Below are 21581 nucleotides of genomic sequence, written 5' to 3'. Positions count from 1 at the left end.
TATGATTGAAGTCTACAAAATCCCATGTGGAGTAGAACAGGTACAAGTGGATCAATTTTTCACTCCATCAAAAATTACAAAGACTAGGGAACACTCGATGAAGTTACAGGGAAATACTTTTAAAACCAATAGGAGGAAATTTTTTTCACTCAGAAACTAGTTAAGCTCTGGAAGATGTTGCCAGAGGATGTGGTAAGAGCGGATAGAGTAGTTGGTTTTAAGAAAAGTCTGGACAAGTTCCTGGAGGAAAAGTCCATAGTCTGTTATTGAGAAAGATCTGGGGGAAGCCACTTCTTGCCTTGTATCGGTAGCATGGAATGTTGCTACTCCTTGGGTTTTGGCCAGGTACTAGGGACTTGGATTGGCCACTGTGAGAATGGGCTACTGAGCTTGATGGACCATTGGTCTGATCCACTAAGGCTATTCTTATGTTCTTATGATTTCTTTCAGTCATTGAGGGGGTGGGACTGGCTTTTAGCACTTGGTTATGTTGGTTATTGGAGTGTAGGAATAGTCTGTCAGTGTCTCTCAAACTTTTTTAAGCTCTGGCACGCTAAACGGAGCAAATGTTTTTCATAACTCATTATAATTGAAATTATAAAATTGCAAAACCAACAAAAAAATTAAATTTGAGAATAATTTAAAGTTCTTTAAGCTATGTACGGCTAATTGTAACAATGGTGAAACTAAAGTAGATAGAATAGAATTGCTAATTAATGCGATGGATGAGCTTGTTTTTGAGTGCAAATTAACTCAAAAATGTATCTTGATAGTCGACAAGCAAACATGCATTTCATCATGCACCATTCTTCTCTTTTTTAAAAATTTAATTTCTGTCAAAGCTGAAAATCCAAGTTTGCAAAGATAAGAAGATCCAAATGGTAACAAAGCCTTGATTGCTTTTTGTTCAAATTAGGATAACTATTACCATTATTTTTCAAGGACCAATCATACCAAAGAACGATGCTTGTCTGGACACACTGATGCTCATAACATTGACAGACTCCTGCCTACGTGATGTACATGTCATCTATTCTAGTGTATACTTATGAAGGGAATAAAAATAAATAAAGTATAATTCTGGAATCTCTCTTGGAACACAGTTTGAGAGACAATGGTTAGAACAGTGGACTAACGGTAAAGCCATGCTTCAAAGTCACTTAGGGCTCCTTTTACTAAGCTGTGCTAGACCTTAATGGCAGCATTGAGCTGGCATTAGTTCTAGCCTTGTAGCGCGGGTTTAGCGGTGCGCTAAAAACACTATCACCTCAAGTACTAAATTAGCTGTGAGCAAGAACAACAGAATACCTAGCACACTTCACTTTGAATCACTACTGAAAAGGCTATAAGCTAAAACCAAATACATAAAGGATTAGATTAGATTAGATTAGATTAGATAAAGTCTGAAAATGTTGCCTTTATTTTAGTTTCAAATGAACGGACTAGGGAGTTCCACTGAGCTTTCCAATTTAATTTCAAATGAAAGTATGCCCCTTCATAACCAAGACTGTGCAAGGAAGTCATGATTCTCTCTTTTACTTTACCAGATGGTGACGGACCTATACACCATGGAGTCTGCTCCTCTTGGTTTAACAGGATAGAGACAGATGAGGTTGTGCCCTGCTTTGTGAGAGGGTAAGCACTTCTATTCATCAATGCCAAATTAAGAAATGTGTGTGATCAAATATTTGGAGCTAAAGGTCAGATCATGTGCCAATTTCCAAAATCTTCAAACTAGCATTGATATAGAATTGTCAACATATGAGTGGGTAACAAGATATCCATCATGCTCTTTCTCACTACAGGGTGACGCTTGCCACCTTACTTGGAGCTACACTCGGTCCTGTATCTTCCCCATCCCCCACACATGAGGTCCAGCATCGCTCTCTCTTCCTCTTTACCCTCCTCCATGATGCAGACCAGCAACCCTTTCTCTTCCTTTCTTCTCCCCTCCCGATGGTCCTCCAGCCAACCCATGGGTCACCAATTGTGCCAGCAATGAAGGCAACCTGCCTCTGGCTGGCCCCCAAAGACTTCCTTCTACCATGTCCCCCACCCCTCTGATGTAACTTCCTCTTCCTGTGTAGATAGGATGTGACAGAAGGCAGGCTTTATGGAGCCAATCAAAGGTCCAGGTTTCATTTATTTGACATACCACTAACTCAATGAAAGAAAATGATGCGAGATACAATTTTAAAAAACCAAAACAAAAAGAAAAGAACTCCCATCCTAAAAAGGAAAGCCCATCCCAAAAGCCTCCCCATAGTCAATCCCAAAACACACTCAAGTATACCATATCTATACTAATAAAACCTATAACTGTACTCCAAAAGCCTGCTGAAATAAATAAGCATTCAAAGAAGTTTCCAATTTCAATGACTGTGGAAGCAAATTCCATAATGCTGAACCCACACACAACCCCCCCCCCTGCTTTTCTTGTATAATTTAATTCTGCCTTATGTAATTTTTGAAATTTCCCAAAAGATGTTCTTGACTCGAATGCAGTAAGGCTTCAACAACTTAAAAAGCGTTAACAGAATTTTAAAAACAATTAAAATCAACTTAAACTGCTCCTGATAGTAAACTGGTAACCAATGCTCTTCAATCAAAAGGAGGGTAGCATGATCTCATTTACTTTTTCCCGTAACTAATTTTATAGCCACCTTTTCAAGTTTAAAAAAAATTTTCTTAGTGGAACCTATTAGCAAAGAATTAGCATAATCAATTTTATCCATAAATAATAAATGAACCACAATAAGAAAGGTGATTTTAACCATTGAACATTTAATTAACTTCAACGTCTGTAATTCTATGAAACCCTGTCTAACAACATTATCAACTTGCTGATCAAATGATAGCACTGCATCAAATATCACACCCAAATATTTAAAAGATTGAACGATTGGAAAATAATTTCCAAATAAAAAGACTCATTCATAAGGTGGCGTTAGATCCAACAAACAATAGATTTCTCCACGCTCAAACACATATCATGGTTAATTAACTACCCTTGAACTTCTTCTAAATATAGTTGCAATGGAGAGATGTCTAATAAATCTCTTCGAGTAGGAATTGTTATCAACAGATCGTCTGCATACATATAAATATTAATACCCAGTGTATGTATTAACTTCAAATATGAGATAACATAAATGTTAAACAAAATGGGTGAAAGGGTGAACCCTGTGGAACACCACAAGGTATCCTCCGGATATCCGATTTTTGGTTATCATGTCTTACCGAGAAGGTCTGTTCAGTTAGAAAACTATCTAACCAAGATAACACCTTAGATAATACCCTTAGTGGAGGGATCGGCTTCTAATAAGATAGCCCAACTACAAAACATTCAGGAAAGAACCATATTATTCAAGATTTTTGTCAAATGATCTAACCAAACCATATCGACCCTTCTCAGATCCCGACGCATACTATAGCTATCAACCTTGTAATCTCCCAGGCTAATTTCTTGTAAACCGCCTAGAACTGAAAGGTTTGGTGGCATAGAAGACACCAATGTAATGTAACACAATCCTTCCAATTCCTACCTTTTTCAGTAAACTAATCAATATTATAGAGTCTACCATGTCAAATTCTGATTTTATATCTGAGACCAGTAAAACGATATCTCCCTTATCCAATCCTTGTCTAAGATCATTCAACATTTCCAACATTGTTGTTTCTGTATTATAACCTTTCCCATAGGCTGATTGTTTTGGATGTAGAAGATCATTTTCTGCAACAAACTCAACTAATTGTCTTGTAACCACCTTCTCTATCAATCTTGAACATAATAGCAAATTTTAAATAGGCCAACTGTATCCCATACATTGTGCTTCCTATGGAGTGTCTTCTTCAGTTTTTCTATATCTTGTGACTCTGGGCAAGTCACTTAATCTCTCCATTGCCCCAGATCACAGTTTGTGAGCCTGCTGGGACAGATAAGGAAAATACTTAAGAATACCTGATTACTATTCAGTGTATCGTAACCCACTTTGGGTGAATCTTTTCATGAAAAAAGATAGTTAACAAATCCCAATATATAATAATACACTAATTCCTTTACATTGCCATAACACAGGGCTTGCCAAATTTAGAGGCCAGTCTGAATCTTAGGAGTCGGAGTTTTTAAGCCACAGGTTGAATTAAGCCTGGACATTCAATGCCTGGCCATGTCTGGGGTCCAGCAAGGAATCTCAAGGTAAGTGTAGTCTCCTGTAAGTCAACCAGACACTGACTGATATTCAGATTGATGCCTGGTTCGCTCAACGGATGAAGTAAACACAGTCTTTTTGCTAACCTTACTTTTATAAGCTTACTTAATCAGTTAGTGGACTGAATATCACCACTAATCGGTTAAGTGCTGACTCTGACTCCAGGCTGTCCCGGCACTAACCAGACAATGCCACACTGGTCTCAGGCAATACCAACTTAAGGGGATAGTTATCAATGTGGGCCACCGTTAAGATGTGATATTTTATTGTAAACCCCAGCTATTATATAATAATAATAACTTAATTTTTCTATACCGCCATCGTCAGTCGACTTCTAGGCGTTTTACATCAAGAGAAGGCTGGACAAATCAGGGGGGGGGGAATTTCATGGGGATACGAGGAAGTACTTCTTCACTGAAAGAGTGGTGGACCATTGGAATGAGCTCCCGGAGCAGGTGATCGTAGCCAGCAGCATACAAGATTTTAAGAATAAATGGGATGCCCACGTCGGATCCCTACAAGGGTAGCATAGAGGAGGGCAGCTTGGGGACGAGTGATAGAGCGTAGATTAGGGGAGGGTTGTTGGAGTGGGCAGACTTGATGGGCTATGGCCCTTTTCTGCCGTCATTTTCTATGTTTCTATGTATTCAGCGAATTACAAATGCATGAGGGGAAAGTTACAGGAGAAAAGGGTTGTAGGGGAGGGAAAGTAAGGGGGGGGTAGGAATTGCCTGAAGAATTGCTTAGGGATTTGAAGGGGTAAAAAGCGTAGAGAGCGCGGAATGGTCTGTTTAGGTGATGAGTTTGTCAAACAGAGCGGTTTTGATAGGTTTTCGGAATGCATGGTAGGTTTGTCTGGTTTTATTTATGTAGTTTCCCAGCCAGGATTGTTGTCGGTTAGTAACTAGATCTTGTTGCATAAAATGGAATCTGTGCTAAAATAGCAGGATTTAGTGGTAAAATAACCCATCTTAACAGTAGCCCCTGAGGGCTCCTGAATTGTGGCAAATAGCCAGCTCAGAAGCCTCTCCTGTTTGAATGCATTTCTGTTCCCGTGTAAGAGAAATGTTATACATTCATAATAAATGTTTGTTGACCTAATCTTTAGTTACTGAATAAATTCTTAGGCCTGGCCACAGATATCATTGTTCATAAGAGGTCAAATAATGCTGAGCAGAACTATTCCAACCATGTCCTAGCTCAGAAATGGAAGGTTCTTCACTGATTCTTTTATGATTTACTATCTGTCCTGAAGGAGCTTGGCTAACTTCCACTTCTGTTGTCTAGTGCGCCCAGCTTCCACATGCCACAAGACACCCGTGTTCCTTGTATCCTGGTTGGTCCAGGCACAGGAATTGCCCCTTTCAGAAGCTTCTGGCAGCAGCGTCTTTTCGAGATGCAGCACAAAGGTGTGTCCAAAATTCTAGGTGAAAACTACTTAATGACAGAAATGTTTCTTCACTATAGGCTTGCTTAAGTTTTACTCAATGGAAGAGTCAATCTCAGTGGAAGAGACTATGGGCTGGATCAGTGGTTCTTAAACCTGTCCTGGGAGACCCCCAGCCAGTTGGGTTTTCAAGATATCCCTAATGAAGATGCAAGAGACAGATTTGCCTGCCTATCACCTGTATTATTTGCAAATTTGCCTAAGAGTTCCACACAGAATACTTTTAATATTTTTTTTGACTGGTTGAAACTGGCATGCTCAATTAGCATGACAATTTAAAAAAAAAAGAAAAAGTTGTGCATGGATTCCAAAATTAGGCATTCCTGATTAGGCACCTAGCAGCGTCTAATGTAGGCATCCTATACAGAATTTGGCTCTATATTAGATTATCTCGGATGTTTATCTCTCCTTGGCTGTCCATATAGTCTCTATCTACTATATCTCAGTCATTGTACCACAAGCTTTCCAAATACGTCTTGTCCATATGTGTCTTGGCCATTCTGGGCTCTTTTGGTTGGACGGGCTAAATAAATAAATATGCTTAGGGAAAGGCCCCATCCATCTTGTCTACTTTCCTCCATTAACGAAACACACACACAAGTATTCCTCCTGCCATGTCTTGTCTGTATTAAAAGTATTTGGCACGCCAAACCTATCGAGCTTTTTTTCATGAGAATGCTTTTTGAACAATGAACGAAATAAAGGAACTGTCCAGCAATATCCTGTGTGAGCAAATAATGCCCGTATCCTCTTTGCTTCAAACCACACCTCCCCAGCACACACATTTCTAGGGACTTCGTTATGCCTGGTTCTAGAGATTAAAATATATTAAACACATAATCATTTGGTGTGTCTTGAAGGGGCTTTTCGTAACACCAGTGTAGTAACCTTGTGCCTGTTGCTTCTTAGGAATTAAACCATGCCCAATGATTCTTGTCTTTGGATGTCGGGAGTCCAGAATTGATCACATTTACAAAGAAGAGACGATTCTAGCTCAAAATAAAGGTGTTTTTAAAGAACTGTATACAGCTTACTCCCGTGAACCAGATAAACCAAAGGTAAGCCTCCTCTAGGTGACTCATTTGTCTTGTACTTAACTCAGAAAGACGTCTGTTTTTACTAAGGAAAAAACTGAATCACACAAGCCTCAGAATGTTATGGCATAGAAAATTAAAGCACAAAAGAGAGGAACTGACTTATTAGAAACAAGGGGGGAAATTGTAGAAGCATCAAGAGTGTGTGGTGCAGTGGTTAAAGCTACAGTGTCAGTACCTTAAGGTTGTGGGTTCAAACCCACGCTGCTCCTTGTGACCCTGGGCAAGTCACTTAATCCCCCCATTGCCTCAGGTACATTACAGAGATTGAGCCCATCGGGACAGACAGGGAAAAATGCTTGAGTACCTGAATGAATTCATGTAAACTGTTCTGAGCTTCTCTAGGAGAATGGCATAGAAAATTTTATAAATAATAGTTTGAAAAGTTTTGGCCTCTGATAACGAGAGCTGGTATTGTGACATCATAATGCCTCCTTCCACCAATAAGAGCCAACCTCATCAGTGATGTCACAATGGCTTCATTGTTCTATACTTGGCTCACTTTTACTGCACTTCAATTTCTAGAGCGGTGCAGTGGTTAAAGCTACAGCCTCAGCACCCTGGCCAAGTCACTTCATCCCCCCAATGCCCCAGGTATATTAGACAGATTGTGAGCCCACCGGGACAGACAGGAAAATGCTTGAGTACCTGAATAGATTCATGTAAATTGTTCTGAGCTTCCCTGGGAGAACAGTATAGAAAATTGAATAAATAAATAAATAGGATGCAATGGCTAGCTTGCCTCCCTAGATCAGTTCACCCAAATTATTGAAACTGCTACAATTCACTTTTCTAGAACACTTTTAGTGCAAAATCCTTCCCTTTTGCTTGTCCACTAAAGCTTTCCCCAAATGTCTTGCAACCATTACTGTTCATTTATTTGTGAATGGAAAGCCACTACATTTTCCCATATTTAGATGACTGGCTCATCTCAGCTCCATCATTGCAGACTGTCCATAGGACCAAGTTTCAAACTCTGAGGCTTCTTATTAACAAAGAGAAGATTGAACCTCCACACAGACACTGCAAGTTATGGCTTCACTAGATGATAGGGTATGAATGTTCCATGTAGTCTCTTCTCAATATTTATTCAGGCACTCATTAATGTCTAAAAACAAAAATGGAAGGCAAAAGCCTCATAAAGCATGGATTCACTAGAGGCAGATCTCGTCAGACAAATCTGATCTATTTCTTTGACTGGGTGACCAGAGAACTGGATAGAGGGAGTGCGTGAGATGTGGTGTATTTAGATTTTAGCAAAGCCTTTGACAGTGTTCCACACAGATGTCTAATAAATAAACTGAGTGCCTTTGGGATGGGTCCCAAAGAGACAGGCTGGGTCAGGAACTGGTTGAATGGAAGGTTGGGTTGGAGGAGTTGCCGTACAGTGAGAGATTAGAGAAACTGGGCCTCTTCTCCCTTGAAAAGAGGAGATTGAGTGGGGACATGATCGAACATTCAAGATAATGAAGGGAATAGACTTAGTATATAGAGACAGGTTGTTCACCCTCTCCAAGGTAGGGAGAATGAGAGGGCACTGTCTAAAGTTGAAAGGGGATAGATTCAGTACAAACGTAAGGAAGTTCTTCTTCATCCAGAGTGGTAGAAAACTGGAATGCTCTTCCGGAGGCTGTTATAGGGGAAAACACCCTCCAGGGATTTTAGACAAAGTTGGACGGGTTCCTGTTGAACCAAAACGTAAGCAGGTAGGGCTGGTCTCAGGGCATTGGTCTTGACCTGGGGGCAACTGCAGGAGCGAACTGCTGTGCACGATGGACCACTGATCTGACCCAGCAGTGGCAAATTCTTATGTTCTTATGCAGAGGGCAGTGGTCAATGGAGATTGCTCACAGGGATGTAACCAGTGGTGTGCCTCAAGATTCAGTTCTTGGGCCTGTTCTTTTTAAACATTTTGTAAGTGATACTGCTGAAGGGCTGACTGGTAAAATTTGTCTCTTAGCAGATGATACCAAAATGGAGTAAACACACCTGATGGTGAGGAAATCATGAGGAAGGACCTAGCGAAGCTTGAGGAATGGTCTGAAATTTGGCAGCTAAGCTTTAATGCTAAGAAATGCAAGGTTATGCATTTGGGATGCAAAACCCTGAGGGAATGGTACAGTTTAGGGTGTGAAGAGCATATGTGCACAAAAGAGAAGTGGGACTTGGGTGTGATAGTATATGATTATCTTAAGGTGGCCAAACAGGTTGAAAAGGCGATGGTGAAAGCTAGAAGGATGCTTGGTAGCATAGGGAGAAGAAAGGCCAGTAAGAAAAAGAAGGTATTGATGCCCCTGTATAAGACTGGTGAGACCTCATTTAGAATATAGTATACAATTCTGGAGACCACACCTTCAAAAAGGTATGAAAAGGATGGAGTCGGTCCAGAGGAAAGCTACTAAAATGGTCAGTTGTCTTTGTCATAAGATCTCAATATGTATACTTTGGAAGTTTGGGGAAAATATGATAGACACATTTAAATACCTACATGGTATAAATACCCGAGGCCAGTCCCTTTTAGTTGAAAAAAAAACTCCAGAGTGAGAGGGCATAGGATGAAGTTAAGAGGTGACAGGCTCAGGAGTAATCTAAGGAAATACTTTTTTTACAGAAAGGATGGTAGATGCTTGGAATAGTCTCCCAGTAGAGGTGGTGGAGACAAACGGACTCTTTTACAAAGCCGCGCTAATGGCCCGAAGCCAATAGAGATTTAAAGGGCTGTTGCCACGCAGTAGCCACTAGCGCGGCTTTGTAAAAGAGGCCAAAAGACTGTGTCTAAATTCAAGAAAATGTGAGACAGATACATGGGATCTCTTAGGGAGAGGAGGAGATAGTGGACGCTGTGGATGGGCAGACTAGATGGGCAATTTGGCTTTTATCTGCCATCATGTGTCTATGTTTCTGTGGTTTTAGCTTAACAAGCCTTAAAATTTCAGCTTCTTACTGACTGTTAAAAGCAACTTTAGTTAAATACTTTCAAAACTTCACTAATTTTATCTTAAATCTTTGAAATTCTATTATTCAAGATAGTAAAATCTGAATTTTAATGGAAGATTTTTTTAACCTATGATTATAAAGTTTTGAGCACATAAGAAGCTGAGATTTTAAGGCTTGTTATAATCTGTGAGGCTTTTGCCTTCCATTTTGGGGTTTTTTTTTGTCAGTAGTACATGGTGAGATTTTAGATGAGTGCCCGAATAAAAAGTGACAAGAGATTAAGGGGGAATTCATCAATGGGTGCTAACGGACTTAGCACATGCTAAATGCTAAGACACTCATTATATTCATATGGGCATCTTAGGCCTAGATCAGGGGTGCCCAAAAGGTCAATCGTGGTTTTACAGTAGATTGCAAGGGCAATACGAGTTGATTGCGGAGCCCATCCTGGGCTTCACGATACTCGTGTTGCCTTTGCATTCTCCCTGCTTCTCCGATGCTGCAAAAGCCAGGTGTGTATAGCCACTGCAGAAGTACCAGGCCCACAAGCCTTCCCCCTCCCCCGATGTCAATTCTGACATGGGGGGAGGGGAGGGGAAGATTCATGGGCCCGGCGCTTGTGTAGTGCACCAGAAAAGACAGATATGGTTCCCTGATGTGAAATGATTGAGCCACGATCAAAAGGTGGAAAATTAGCAGATGGCAAAATTTCTTCTGGAAGAGAAACTCTGCGATTGCAATCAAAAGGTCCTGTCACTGTGGAACAAATGCCCTCAGAACTTGAAGAAAAAGCAATTAAAAATGTGGATGACCTTCTTGAAGCTTATAAGGGAATAAGAGACACTGAACTAGCTGCAACCATGGTAGAAGCAGGGAGAGAAAAGAAGAATCCAGATGAGTTGGCTGTGGCATTTGCTGAAACTCTTGGAGATTTTGGATTTCCAGATGAGTTTGTTTTTGATGTATGGGGAGCCATAGGGGATGTAAAGCAGGGAAGATTTTAAGGATGTTTAATCTGTTGGATAATATTAATTTCTTATTTGATGTGAATACATATGATTGTAAATGTAAATTATTAATGATAATTTTTGGATGAAATACCGATTTTACACCAAAGAGTTATATATATTTTGAATTTTTTTTTTTTAAGATAGAAGTTTATAAAACTGAATGATGTTTAGTATTCCAATAAAGCCCCTCTACTCACCCCCCCAAAAAAAAAAATAAAAGAAAGAAAGGGGTGCAGGGATAGAGAAAGAAAGACATAAAGAAAGGGGGCAGGGAGAGAAAGAAAGAAAGGGGGCGGGGCAGAGAGAGAGGAAAAATAAATTGGACTTATGGAGGGACAGAGAGAGATGCTAGTTGGGGAATGGAATGAGGTCTGGAGGAGAGGAAGCATGGAGGAGGCAGAAAGAAGGGAAGAAATATTGGATGCACAGTCAGAAGGAAGTGCAACCAGACAACAAAGGTGGGAAAAATTATTTTATTTTCAATTTAGTGATCAAAATGTGTGCATTTTGAGAATTTATATCTGCTGTCTATATTTTGCACTATGGTCCACTTTTACTAAATTGCAATAGTGGTTTTTAGTGCAGTGAGCCTATGAGCGTCAGGAGCAGCACAGGGCATTCAGCACAGTTCCCTGCACTAAAAACCGCTATCGTGGTTTAGTAAAAGGAGAGGGGGTATATTTGTCTATTTTTTGTATAGTTGTTACTGAGGTGACATTGCGTATTTTAAAGTCATCTGCCTTGACCTTTTTGGAAAAAAAATCCAAATATAAATTATAATTAATATTTTCTCTGCATACAGTGTGCTTTGTGTTTTTTTTAAATTTTATTATTGGTAGATCATTTTGACTTGGTCATTTTAAAAGTAGCTCACAAGCCAGACAAGTGTGGGCACCCTTGGCCTAGATTCATTAAACTTACCAATCTGATTTGATTTTATTGATTTTATTTCTTATATACCACTATACCGTGAGGTTCAAAGTGGTTTACAATGAAAATAGATTAAAGATACATTAAAATAAATAAAAATGGTACTTTGGATTTCCCTAGCTGTCCCGAAGGCTCACAATCTAGCTAAATCTGGATTGGTGTTGGGTGAATCTTGGCCGAGTTTTGCCGTACGACAGATTCACTACAGATTCTACATACAAATGATCTGATCGGACACACGCCCTATAGTGATCCCACTGATCGCTGTAAGAGCAATCGAAACACATGTTGTTTATTGATACAATTTATGCATGCGCTAGCTCTTTGCCCTTACTATGTAGTTAGTGGGTGAGGTTTATTCCCGCACGTCATTGGCAGCAAAGCACAAGCAAGCTCAAGGGAAAGGGGAGGGGTGGCTGCAGTTTACTTTTGCTGGCTCTACAAGTTGGACATTTTTAAAAAGGAATGATTGTGACCGATGCAGTGAATTATTTTGTGTAGCCAGATCATCGAACAGAACACGCTTTAAACCCGTGGGTTAAAACCACGGGCTTGCAATGCGCTTTTTACAGAATATATAAAAAAGGAATTATTTTATAATTTTATTTTTAATTTTTATGGTTGTTTTATATGGGGTTATAACCTCAATACTGATATTTCAGGGCGGAAGAGGGCAGGAGAGTCGGCAAGGATAGTAAGCGACTGGTCCTCAGTAGTCGCTTCTTTTCGGATCGGCAAACCCAATCTGTGTTTCTTCTTCTGCTTAGTGAATCGACGGCTTCCTACTTTTGCATGCCATTTCCCCTCATTTGCATGGGTGGATCGGATCAGAGATTGATCGGGCAGCAGTTTAGTGAATTGGGTCAGGGTTGGTGAATGATCGCAAAACTATTAAAACTGGTTTTGCGATCATCGGGACAGGATCGGAAGGTTTAGTGAATCTAGTGTTTAGAATGCATTAAATCCATTAGTCTATAAGAACACCATATCAAATGCCTTATACCTGGTACTATATTGATTATTTGAGTTATATTTTAGATATTATAACTGTACTGTATACTATTCTATATGACTAATTTACATATTCTCTCCTTTAATGTCAATGGTCTTAATCACTGCATCAAAAGAAAAAAGGTAACCAACTATTTACGCTCTCTCAATTCAGATATTATTATGTTTCAAGAGACACGCTGACAGTGCAAAAATTGTAATTAAAGGTTATACTCCTCCATATTTTTCACCTGCACTAAGGAAAAAGAATGGTGTTTCCATATATATTAAATTATCTCTTCCAGTCAATCTATTAGCTAGTGAAACTGACTTAGAGGGAAGGTGGTGTTTAGTATATATTACTCTTCATAAAAAACCTATTCTGTTATTAAATGTTTATGCTCCAGTTTCCGACACTCCTGAATTTTATCATTCCCTACAGAATACCCTGTTGAAATATCCAAATGCTCCAATTATAATAGGTGGTGATCATAACCAACCTTTGGACCTTCTTTTAGATAGAACATCCACATGCCGCCCAGCTAAATCTAAGACCCTAGAATAAATCAAAAATCTAATGGCAAATTTCAATCTTATTGATCCCTGGAGAGCCTTAAAACCCACAGATCATGAATATACCCACTTCTCTGCTCCTCACAACACATATGCCAGATTGAATTATTTTTTAATTTCCTCATACCTATCATCAGACATTTACAATCTGTTAACCACTCCATTATTATTTCAGATCATGCGTCAATTTCACTGTTTCTTTCATTCTCTACGATATCTCATATAAATCATAATTGGAGGTTAAATAATTGTATTCTATCAGACGAATTCATGATTAATAAATTGAGCACTTTTACAGCAGAATTTTTTCTTACGAATTCAGATCCATCTCTATCTCCAGCTACAATTTGGGAATCCTATAAAGCCACATTGAGAAGAGAAGTAATCCGCCTGATGGCATGACAACGCAAACAGTCTAACGCACAACTAAAAGCTCTCAAAACAGATATTTCATATCTTGAAACCCAATTTTTCTCCAATCCCACTGACATGACAATACATACACAACTTATTAAAAAGAAGTATGAATATAATGTCATCGCATCTGCACTACCTAATAAAGATATCTTTCTTTTAAAATCTGGACATTACATTGGAGGCAATAAGATGAGTAAAACTCTAGCTAATTACTTAAAAGGTAAAAATGAGAGGCATCATATCTCTACTATCATTAACTCCCATAATCACTCTCTAACCGACCCGGTAGAAATTAGTTATGAGTTTGAAAATTTTTACTCTAAACTATTCCAGTCAGAATCAGACTCATCAAAAGAAGAGATACCAGAATACTTAAATACTATTACACACCCAATTCTGCCCTCCCATCTCAAACTAGAATTAGAAAAATCGATCACAACTCAAGAAATTCAGTCCACAATTGCAACACTCGCGACTAATAAATCTCCTGGGCCGGATGGCATTACCAGTGAGTTTTATAAAACTTTTTCTCTACAATTAAGCCCTCACTTGCTGCACTATTTTAATTTTATACATTCACATCCTGAGCTGCAACAGAAGTCAATATAATAATATTTCCTAAACTGGACAGAGATCCTACACGGGTGGGTAATTATAGACCAATCTCTTTACTCAACTCTGATTATAAGATTCTTGCAAAAATTCTTGCCAATAGACTCAATAAGGTGATCCAACTACTAATATCCCCTGATCAAGTGGGCTTTATCAAACAACGATACATAGGAGATAATCTCAGAATATTACTGGACTGGCCAAGACCATTCCGGAATCTGTGGTGGGACTCGCAATTGATGCTGAAAAAGGTTTTGATCGAGTCGAATGGCGGTTTCTGCTGCAGGTTCTGAGATGGTTTAATTTTGGTGAGGACTTCGTTGCTTGGATACACACACTATATTGGAAACCATCCTCCAGAATTCTAATAAATAATTCTCTTACAAATCCAATTCTTTTAAAAAGAGGAACAAGGCAGGGATGCCCTCTTTCATCTCTCCTATCTAATCTCTATTTAGAACCCTTCTTATCAGCAATTAGACAGTCCAGTGCCATACAGGGCGTACCCTCAGCATTTAGAGAATTTAAGATTGCAGCATATGCAGATGACATTATGCTTTTCCTTAAAAATCCACAATCGTCTCTTTCCGCCTTCGTCCCCTTAACAGAATTGTACTCCTCATATTCAGGTTATAAAGTCAATTGGGGAAAATTGGTTATTTATCCTCTCAATGATCATGCCTCCCGTTCTGACATACAAGATTTTCAAATTTCTTGGCCTACCTCGCCAATAAAATATCTGGGTACATATGTATACAAAGACTACGAAGTTATCATGGAAAAAAATATTACCAAATTAAAAGAACTAATTACTCAAACAATTTCCAATTGGTCACCCCCTCTATATTACTTGGTGGGGTTGCATCTCTGCAATCAAAATGACTTTAGCGCCTCAAATCACATTTAAACTTTCAATGCTCCCTAGCTTATGCAAACTAACATTATACCGTTGGATAGATCAACAATTAACATTTTATTTCGCAACGTAAAAGACCAAAAATAGCCCTCGGCAAATTAAGGGCTTCAAAAATCTATGGGGGGTTAACTTACCTGATTTTTACAAATATCATTTGGCCTCCCTAGCTAAATATGGCTCCTATTGATTGACATATAATGCTTCTGATGATCCCTCATACACACCCTCTTGGCTTAACTTAGAAACTTCATTAAGCGGTCCAATACCACTACATGTTCTTCCTTCCATGTCTATACCTACACACCTTAAACAATTCACTCTTTTTGCAGCAACTTTAACTGCTGTACGAGCTCTAGATCGAATTGCAGTAAACTCCATCTTCTCTCATAAAGATATGTCACTATGGAATAATCATATACTCAAAAATAACAAAAGATGTTTAAACTGGAAGAAATGGAGAGACGCAGGTGTCTGGCAGGTTCAATCTTTATTTAATGGATCGGAACTATTATCCTTCCCAAATTTTTGTGCAAAATTTCCGACACTATCGACCATACGACATCAATGGTTAATTCTCATTTCACTCCTCTCTAATTTTAAATTTACTAAGACTTCGTGTCTCTCGAAATGGAGCAATTTGACTATCTCTATAAGGAAAGCAATTTCATTTTATTATAAGATATTAAGAGGCTCATGTTATCCCCCTTCCTTAGACATTGTGTATAAATGGTCCCAAGACCTAAATGGTCATCTGCCAGATAAAGAATGGTGTCAATTATGGTCCAAAATCAACAGACCCTTATTATCAGCTAGCATGTCTCAATCATTATTATTTTTAATGTGGAGAGCAATTTGGACTCCCTGTAAAAAGAAAAAAGCCAAATTATCTCCAGATGATACTTGCTGGCATTGTATGAAAACTCAAGGCACGCTTACACATATGCTCTTTCCATGTCCCAAGATTTAACCGTTTTGGATACAGATTTGGACCTTTATATGTAATATTTCAAATTGTACTGCAGATCTATCCTTTGATATTATTATGATGCGCTCTTTATATCCATGCTTTAAAATTTGTACCTGTGAACACAAATTGATTGATATTATGATATCGGTTGGTATCCAACAAATTCTCCTGAATTGGAAATCGGCATCACTGCTGAATTTCACCTTTTGGTGGCATTCACTCTGCTTATACAAATGTTTTGAACAACATGCTGTGGAAAAACTACATCTTCGACAGAAGACGTCCATACAAAATCTTTGGTCCCCCATTGACATTTATTTGCATTCCTTATGAAAAATTCTCTATATACTGTAACATGATATTGAATTCCTGATATATTTCTATAATGTACTCTAGACTTTTGTGAACTGTGGTTGTTATCGAATGGTTCTTTTTCTTATGCTAATTTTCAATAAAAAAGATTTGAACTAAAAAAAATCCATTAGGGCCCTTGAAGAAGTTCCTCCTACATGGAGTAGATGTTTTAATTACATTTCACTTCTCCTTTCTAGTTTAGCACAGAACGCATACGTTGTCATACCCAGCTACCTAGACCAGGGGTAGGCAATTCCGGTCCTCGAGAGCCACAGGCAGGTCAGGTTTTCAGGATATCCACAATGAATATGTATGAGGTGGATTTGCATGCACTGCCTCCTTGAGATGCAAATCTATCTCATGCATATATATTGTGGATATCCTGAAAACCTGACCTGCCTGTGGCTCTCGAGGACCAGAATTGCCTTCCCCTGAACTAGACAAACCCACAATATCTCCAGACTATTAGGGGACATGATGGCTGCTATTTGTGTGATTCCCTTGGTTTGACTTCATAGGCAACCACTTTAGTGGTATGTCAGATTACATTTGGACCAGCACGGTCAGCCTCTCAGGCCCAGATGCTTTAAAATTGCCATTAAAATCCTGTGGGTCGTTGTAGGGTACGTAAAAGTCCGATTTGAAAACGGTGATTGATTTTCAAACAATTTTGCATGCAAATGAGTTTCCTGGAGTTTCGACATAATCCCATCCAATCAGTCATTGGAGAAAGCAACTGATATGTGCAGAGCTGACAGAGGAAGCCCTGAAGCAGCCTCCTGCCACTTAGCTGCTCAGGGCAGGAAGAGGAGTAGTTCTTTTTTTTAATGGGCACAGATGTGCATGTGTGTTACACACGTTCAACATCTGTGCCCATTTTTTTAAAAAAGTCATGCTGGGACAGCTTCCCCTGACAAAGACCCATACCACCAAACTTTAAAAAATAAAAATAAAAAATTGGAAGGACAAAATTCCACTCCCTCCTGCCACCCAGACCCCCCCAACCCACCCACCTTTAAAGAGCGGCAGAAGGGATTCCCACTTACTCCTGCTTCTAGGGCCCCCCGCAAATCCCTGACACCTCCCCCCACAACCTCATACCTTTAAGATGAAAATCCAGCAGGAGGTATGCCCACTTCCTCTTGCCGGTAGGCTCGTCTCTTCAAAACGGCAGGCCTTCCCCATCCCAGTGCATCCTGGATGCACTGGGAGGGGCCTAAGACTGATCATCCCAGGTGGCTAAGGCCCCTCCCATAGGTGCACTAATGGTAGGAAGGAGTGGGCATCCTTCTGCCAGATTTTCATCTAAAAGGTAAGGGTTTGGGGGGGCCCCCAATGACAGGAGGGAGTAGGCATCCCTCCTGTCAATCTTCCATTTAAAGGTAGGTGAGATGGGGGTGTGAGGGATGTGGGTGGCCATGACAGGAGGAGTGGGCTTCCCTCCTTCTGATATGGGGGGGAGGGGGGTTCTGGCATGCCTTTTAAAAAGGATTTTTAATGGGGACAGATATTATGTGTGCATAACATGTGCACATCTATTATGCCCATTTTTTTTTTTAAGCTACTGTTCAGTGCTTTTTAACAGTACCGGCTCCTCCAAACCTGTCGGGGATTTCAGAATGTTAAAAACTGACGCTTCAATTTATGCATCATGTGGGCATCAATCGAAGTGCTCATTTTAATATTGATGAGCTAATCGGGGCTGATACAAACCACGGAAAAGCCGATGATTTGCCGTTTTGGGCATTGATAGATGCAATACTTCATTTCATGCTAAAACTGGCTTTGCAGCGATCGTTAAACGCACGGTGAGTTTTGTGCATATTGCCCTCAATGATACAATTTTCCTGAAAGGCTTCGTACCAGTCTCTAAAATGAACGTATGTCTATTTATTTATTGGGATTTAACCACTTATTAACCACCTTTATGAAGAGATTCATCCAAAGTGGTTTGCAACAAAAGCACAGTTACTTACCGTAACAGGTGTTATCCAGGGACAGCAGGCAGATATTCTTAACACATGGGGTGACGTCACCGACGGAGCCCTCGGTACGGACCTTTTTAACTAGAAGTTTCTAGTTGGCCGCACCGCGCGTGCGCGAGTGCCTTCCCGCCCGACGGAGGAGTGCGTGGTCCCCAGTTAGTATAAGCCAGCTAAGAAGCCAACCCGGGGAGGTGGGAGGGACGTAAGAATATCTGCCTGCTGTCCCTGGATAACACCTGTTACGGTAAGTAACTGTGCTTTATCCCAGGACAAGCAGGCAGCATATTCTTAACACATGGGTGACCTCCAAGCTAACAAAGAGGGAGGTGGGATGGTTGGCCATTAGGAAAATAAATTTTGTAACACAGATTGGCCGAAGTGTCCATCCCGTCTGGAGAACGCATCCAGACAGTAGTGAGTAGTGAACGTGTGAACTGAGGACCAAGTGGCCGCCTTGCAGATTTCCTCGATGGGCGTGGAGCGGAGGAAAGCTACAGAAGCAGCCATAGCTCGGACTCTGTGGGCCGTGACAGTTCCTTCCAGTGAGAGACTGGCCTGAGCGTAGCAGAAAGCAATATAGGCAGCAAGCCAATTTGAAAGTGTCCGTTTGGAGACAGGACGACCCAAACGGTTGGGGTCGAAAGACAAAAAGAGCTGAGGGGCTGTTCGGTGAGCTCTGGTACGATCAAGATAGTAAGCAAGGGCACGCTTACAATCCAGCGTGTGCAACGCCTGTTCCCCAGGATGCGAGTGAGGCTTAGGGAAGAAGACGGGCAGCACAATGGACTGGTTGAGGTGAAAAGCTGAGACCACCTTGGGAAGGAATTTAGGGTGGGTACGTAGAACAACCTTGTCATGGTGAAAAACAGTGAAAGGTGGGTCGGCAACCAGTGCATGCAGTTCGCTAACCCTCCTGGCAGAGGTGATGGCAATTAGGAAAAGCACCTTCCAGGTAAGAAGCCTGAGTGAAGTCGTGGCAAGAGGCTCAAACGGAGGTTTCATGAGAGCTGAGAGAACCACATTCAGGTCCCAGACGACAGGAGGAGGCTTGAGAGGCGGTTTGATATTGAAGAGCCCTCTCATGAATCTGGAAACCAGAGGATGAGCCGTGAGGGGTTTACCGAGAATAGGCTCATGAAACGCAGTAATGGCACTGAGGTGGACTCTGATGGAGGTAGTTTTGAGGCCAGCATTGGACAGTGAGAGCAAATATTCCAAGACAGTTTCCACCGCTAAGGAGGTGGGTTCCTGATGATGCCGGAGACACCAGGAGGAAAATCTGGTCCACTGCTGATGGTAACATTGGAGAGTGGCCGGTTTCCTGGGAGCGTCCAAAATGAGGCGGACCGGTTGAGATAGATTCTCCGGAGAGGTCAGCCCGAGAGAAACCAAGCTGTCAGGTGGAGCGAAGACAGATTGGGATGTAGTAGAGACTGATGCTGTTGCGTAAGTAGAGTAGGAAACACAGGAAGTAGAATGGGTTCCCTGGAGCTGAGCTGGAGCAGGAGTGAGAACCAGTGTTGGCGAGGCCACCGAGGTGCGATAAGAATCATGGTGGCGTGGTCTTTGCGGAGTTTGGACAAGGTCCGCAACATCAGAGGAAGTGGAGGGAAGGCATACAGGAACCGATCCCTCCAATCGAGCAGGAATGCATCCGGGGCCAGACGGTGAGGAGAGAAGAGTCTGGAGCAGAATTGGGGCAGCTGATGATTGTGAGGTGCTGCAAAGAGGTCCACCTGCGGAGTGCCCCATCGAGCAAAGATGGAGAGCAGAGTCGGAGGGTCCAACGTCCACTCGTGAGGTTGAAGGATGCGACTGAGATTGTCGGCCAGAGAGTTCTGTTCGCCCTGGATATAGACCGCCCTAAGAAAGAGATTGCGGTCCGTGGCCCAGGTCCAGATGCGCAGAGCCTCCAAACAAAGGGGGCGTGATCCGGTGCCGCCTTGCTTGTTTATGTAGTACATGGCGACTTGATTGTCTGTGCACAGGAGGAGGACTTGAGGGCAGAGAAGATGTTGGAAAGCCTTGAGGGCATAGAACATGGCCCTGAGTTCCAGGAAATTGATGTGATGACGACGCTCCTGTGGGGTCCAAAGTCCCTGGGTGCGTAGATCTCCTAGGTGAGCTCCCCACGCGTAGGGGGACGCATCTGTGGTGATGATCATATAGTGGGGGGGCAGATGAAAGAGTAGACCCCTGGAAAGATTTGAGGAGTTCAACCACCATTGGAGAGATTGCTGAAGAGATGATGTCACAGAGATGGGACGAGAAAGAAGGTCCGTAGTCTGTGACCATTGGTTGGCGAGAGTCCACTGAGGCGTACGAAGGTGGAGACGTGCCAGAGGAAGGACATGCACCGTCGAGGCCATGTGACCCAGTAGGACCATCATCTGTCGGGCAGGAATGGAGGGGTGCATGAGTACCTGACGGCAGAGATGGAGCAGGGTCCGCTGGCGATTGGAGGGGAGAAAGGCCCTCATTAGCGTGGTGTCCAGAACTGCTCCAATGAATTGAAGTCGCTGGGTGGGGAGCAGGTGCGACTTGGGGTAGTTGATCTCGAACCCCAGGAGGTGGAGGAGAGAGATGGTGTGATGAGTGGCTTGTAGCACGAGTTGAGACGAAGGTGCTTTCACCAACCAATCGTCCAAGTAGGGGAACACCTGGAGGTTGTGAGACCTGAGGAAGGCCGCTACCACTATAAGGCACTTGGTGAAGACCCTGGGTGAGGAAGCTAGGCCGAACGGTAGCACCTTGTACTGATAGTGGTGGTGCAGTACCTGAAACCGTAGGTAGCGGCGAGAATTCTGATTGATGGAGATGTGAGTGTAGGCCTCTTTGAGGTCCAGGGAACATAGCCAGTCGTGTTGAGAAAGAAGAGGGTAAAGCGTGGCGAGGGAGAGCATTCTGAACTTCTCCTTGACCAGACACTTGTTGAGGTCCCTTAGATCGAGAATGGGACGGAGGTCTCCCGTCTTTTTGGGAACCAGGAAGTAGCGGGAGTAGAATCCCTGACCCCTTTGATCTGGAGGTACTTCTTCGATGGCATTGAGAAGGAGGAGGGATTGAACCTCCCTCAGGAGGAGGGGGGTTTGAGATGAGTGTGAAGCAGACTCTACGGGAAGGTTGTCCGGAGGCAGA

At 41.6% G+C, this 21581-nt stretch overlaps 1 protein-coding gene across 5 annotated transcripts in view; it reads left to right on the top strand.

The window, feature by feature from the left end:
• NOS1 (nitric oxide synthase 1) overlaps window positions 1-21581 on the top strand; it is a 412853-nt gene that overhangs the window by 356757 nt on the left and 34515 nt on the right. For all 5 annotated transcript variants that reach the window (XM_033956098.1, XM_033956097.1, XM_033956099.1 and 2 more), the window contains 3 exons: window positions 1548-1635; window positions 5499-5620; window positions 6568-6716. In XM_033956098.1, the coding sequence (XP_033811989.1) occupies window positions 1548-1635; window positions 5499-5620; window positions 6568-6716 (359 nt within the window). The remainder of the gene's footprint in view (window positions 1-1547; window positions 1636-5498; window positions 5621-6567; window positions 6717-21581) is intronic.

This window comes from Geotrypetes seraphini, chromosome 8 (genome assembly GCF_902459505.1).
Source record: "Geotrypetes seraphini chromosome 8, aGeoSer1.1, whole genome shotgun sequence".
Classification (NCBI taxonomy): Eukaryota; Metazoa; Chordata; class Amphibia; order Gymnophiona; family Dermophiidae; genus Geotrypetes; species Geotrypetes seraphini.
Note: the sequence above shows the minus strand (reverse complement) of the source record. Positions and strands in the feature narration are given on the sequence as shown.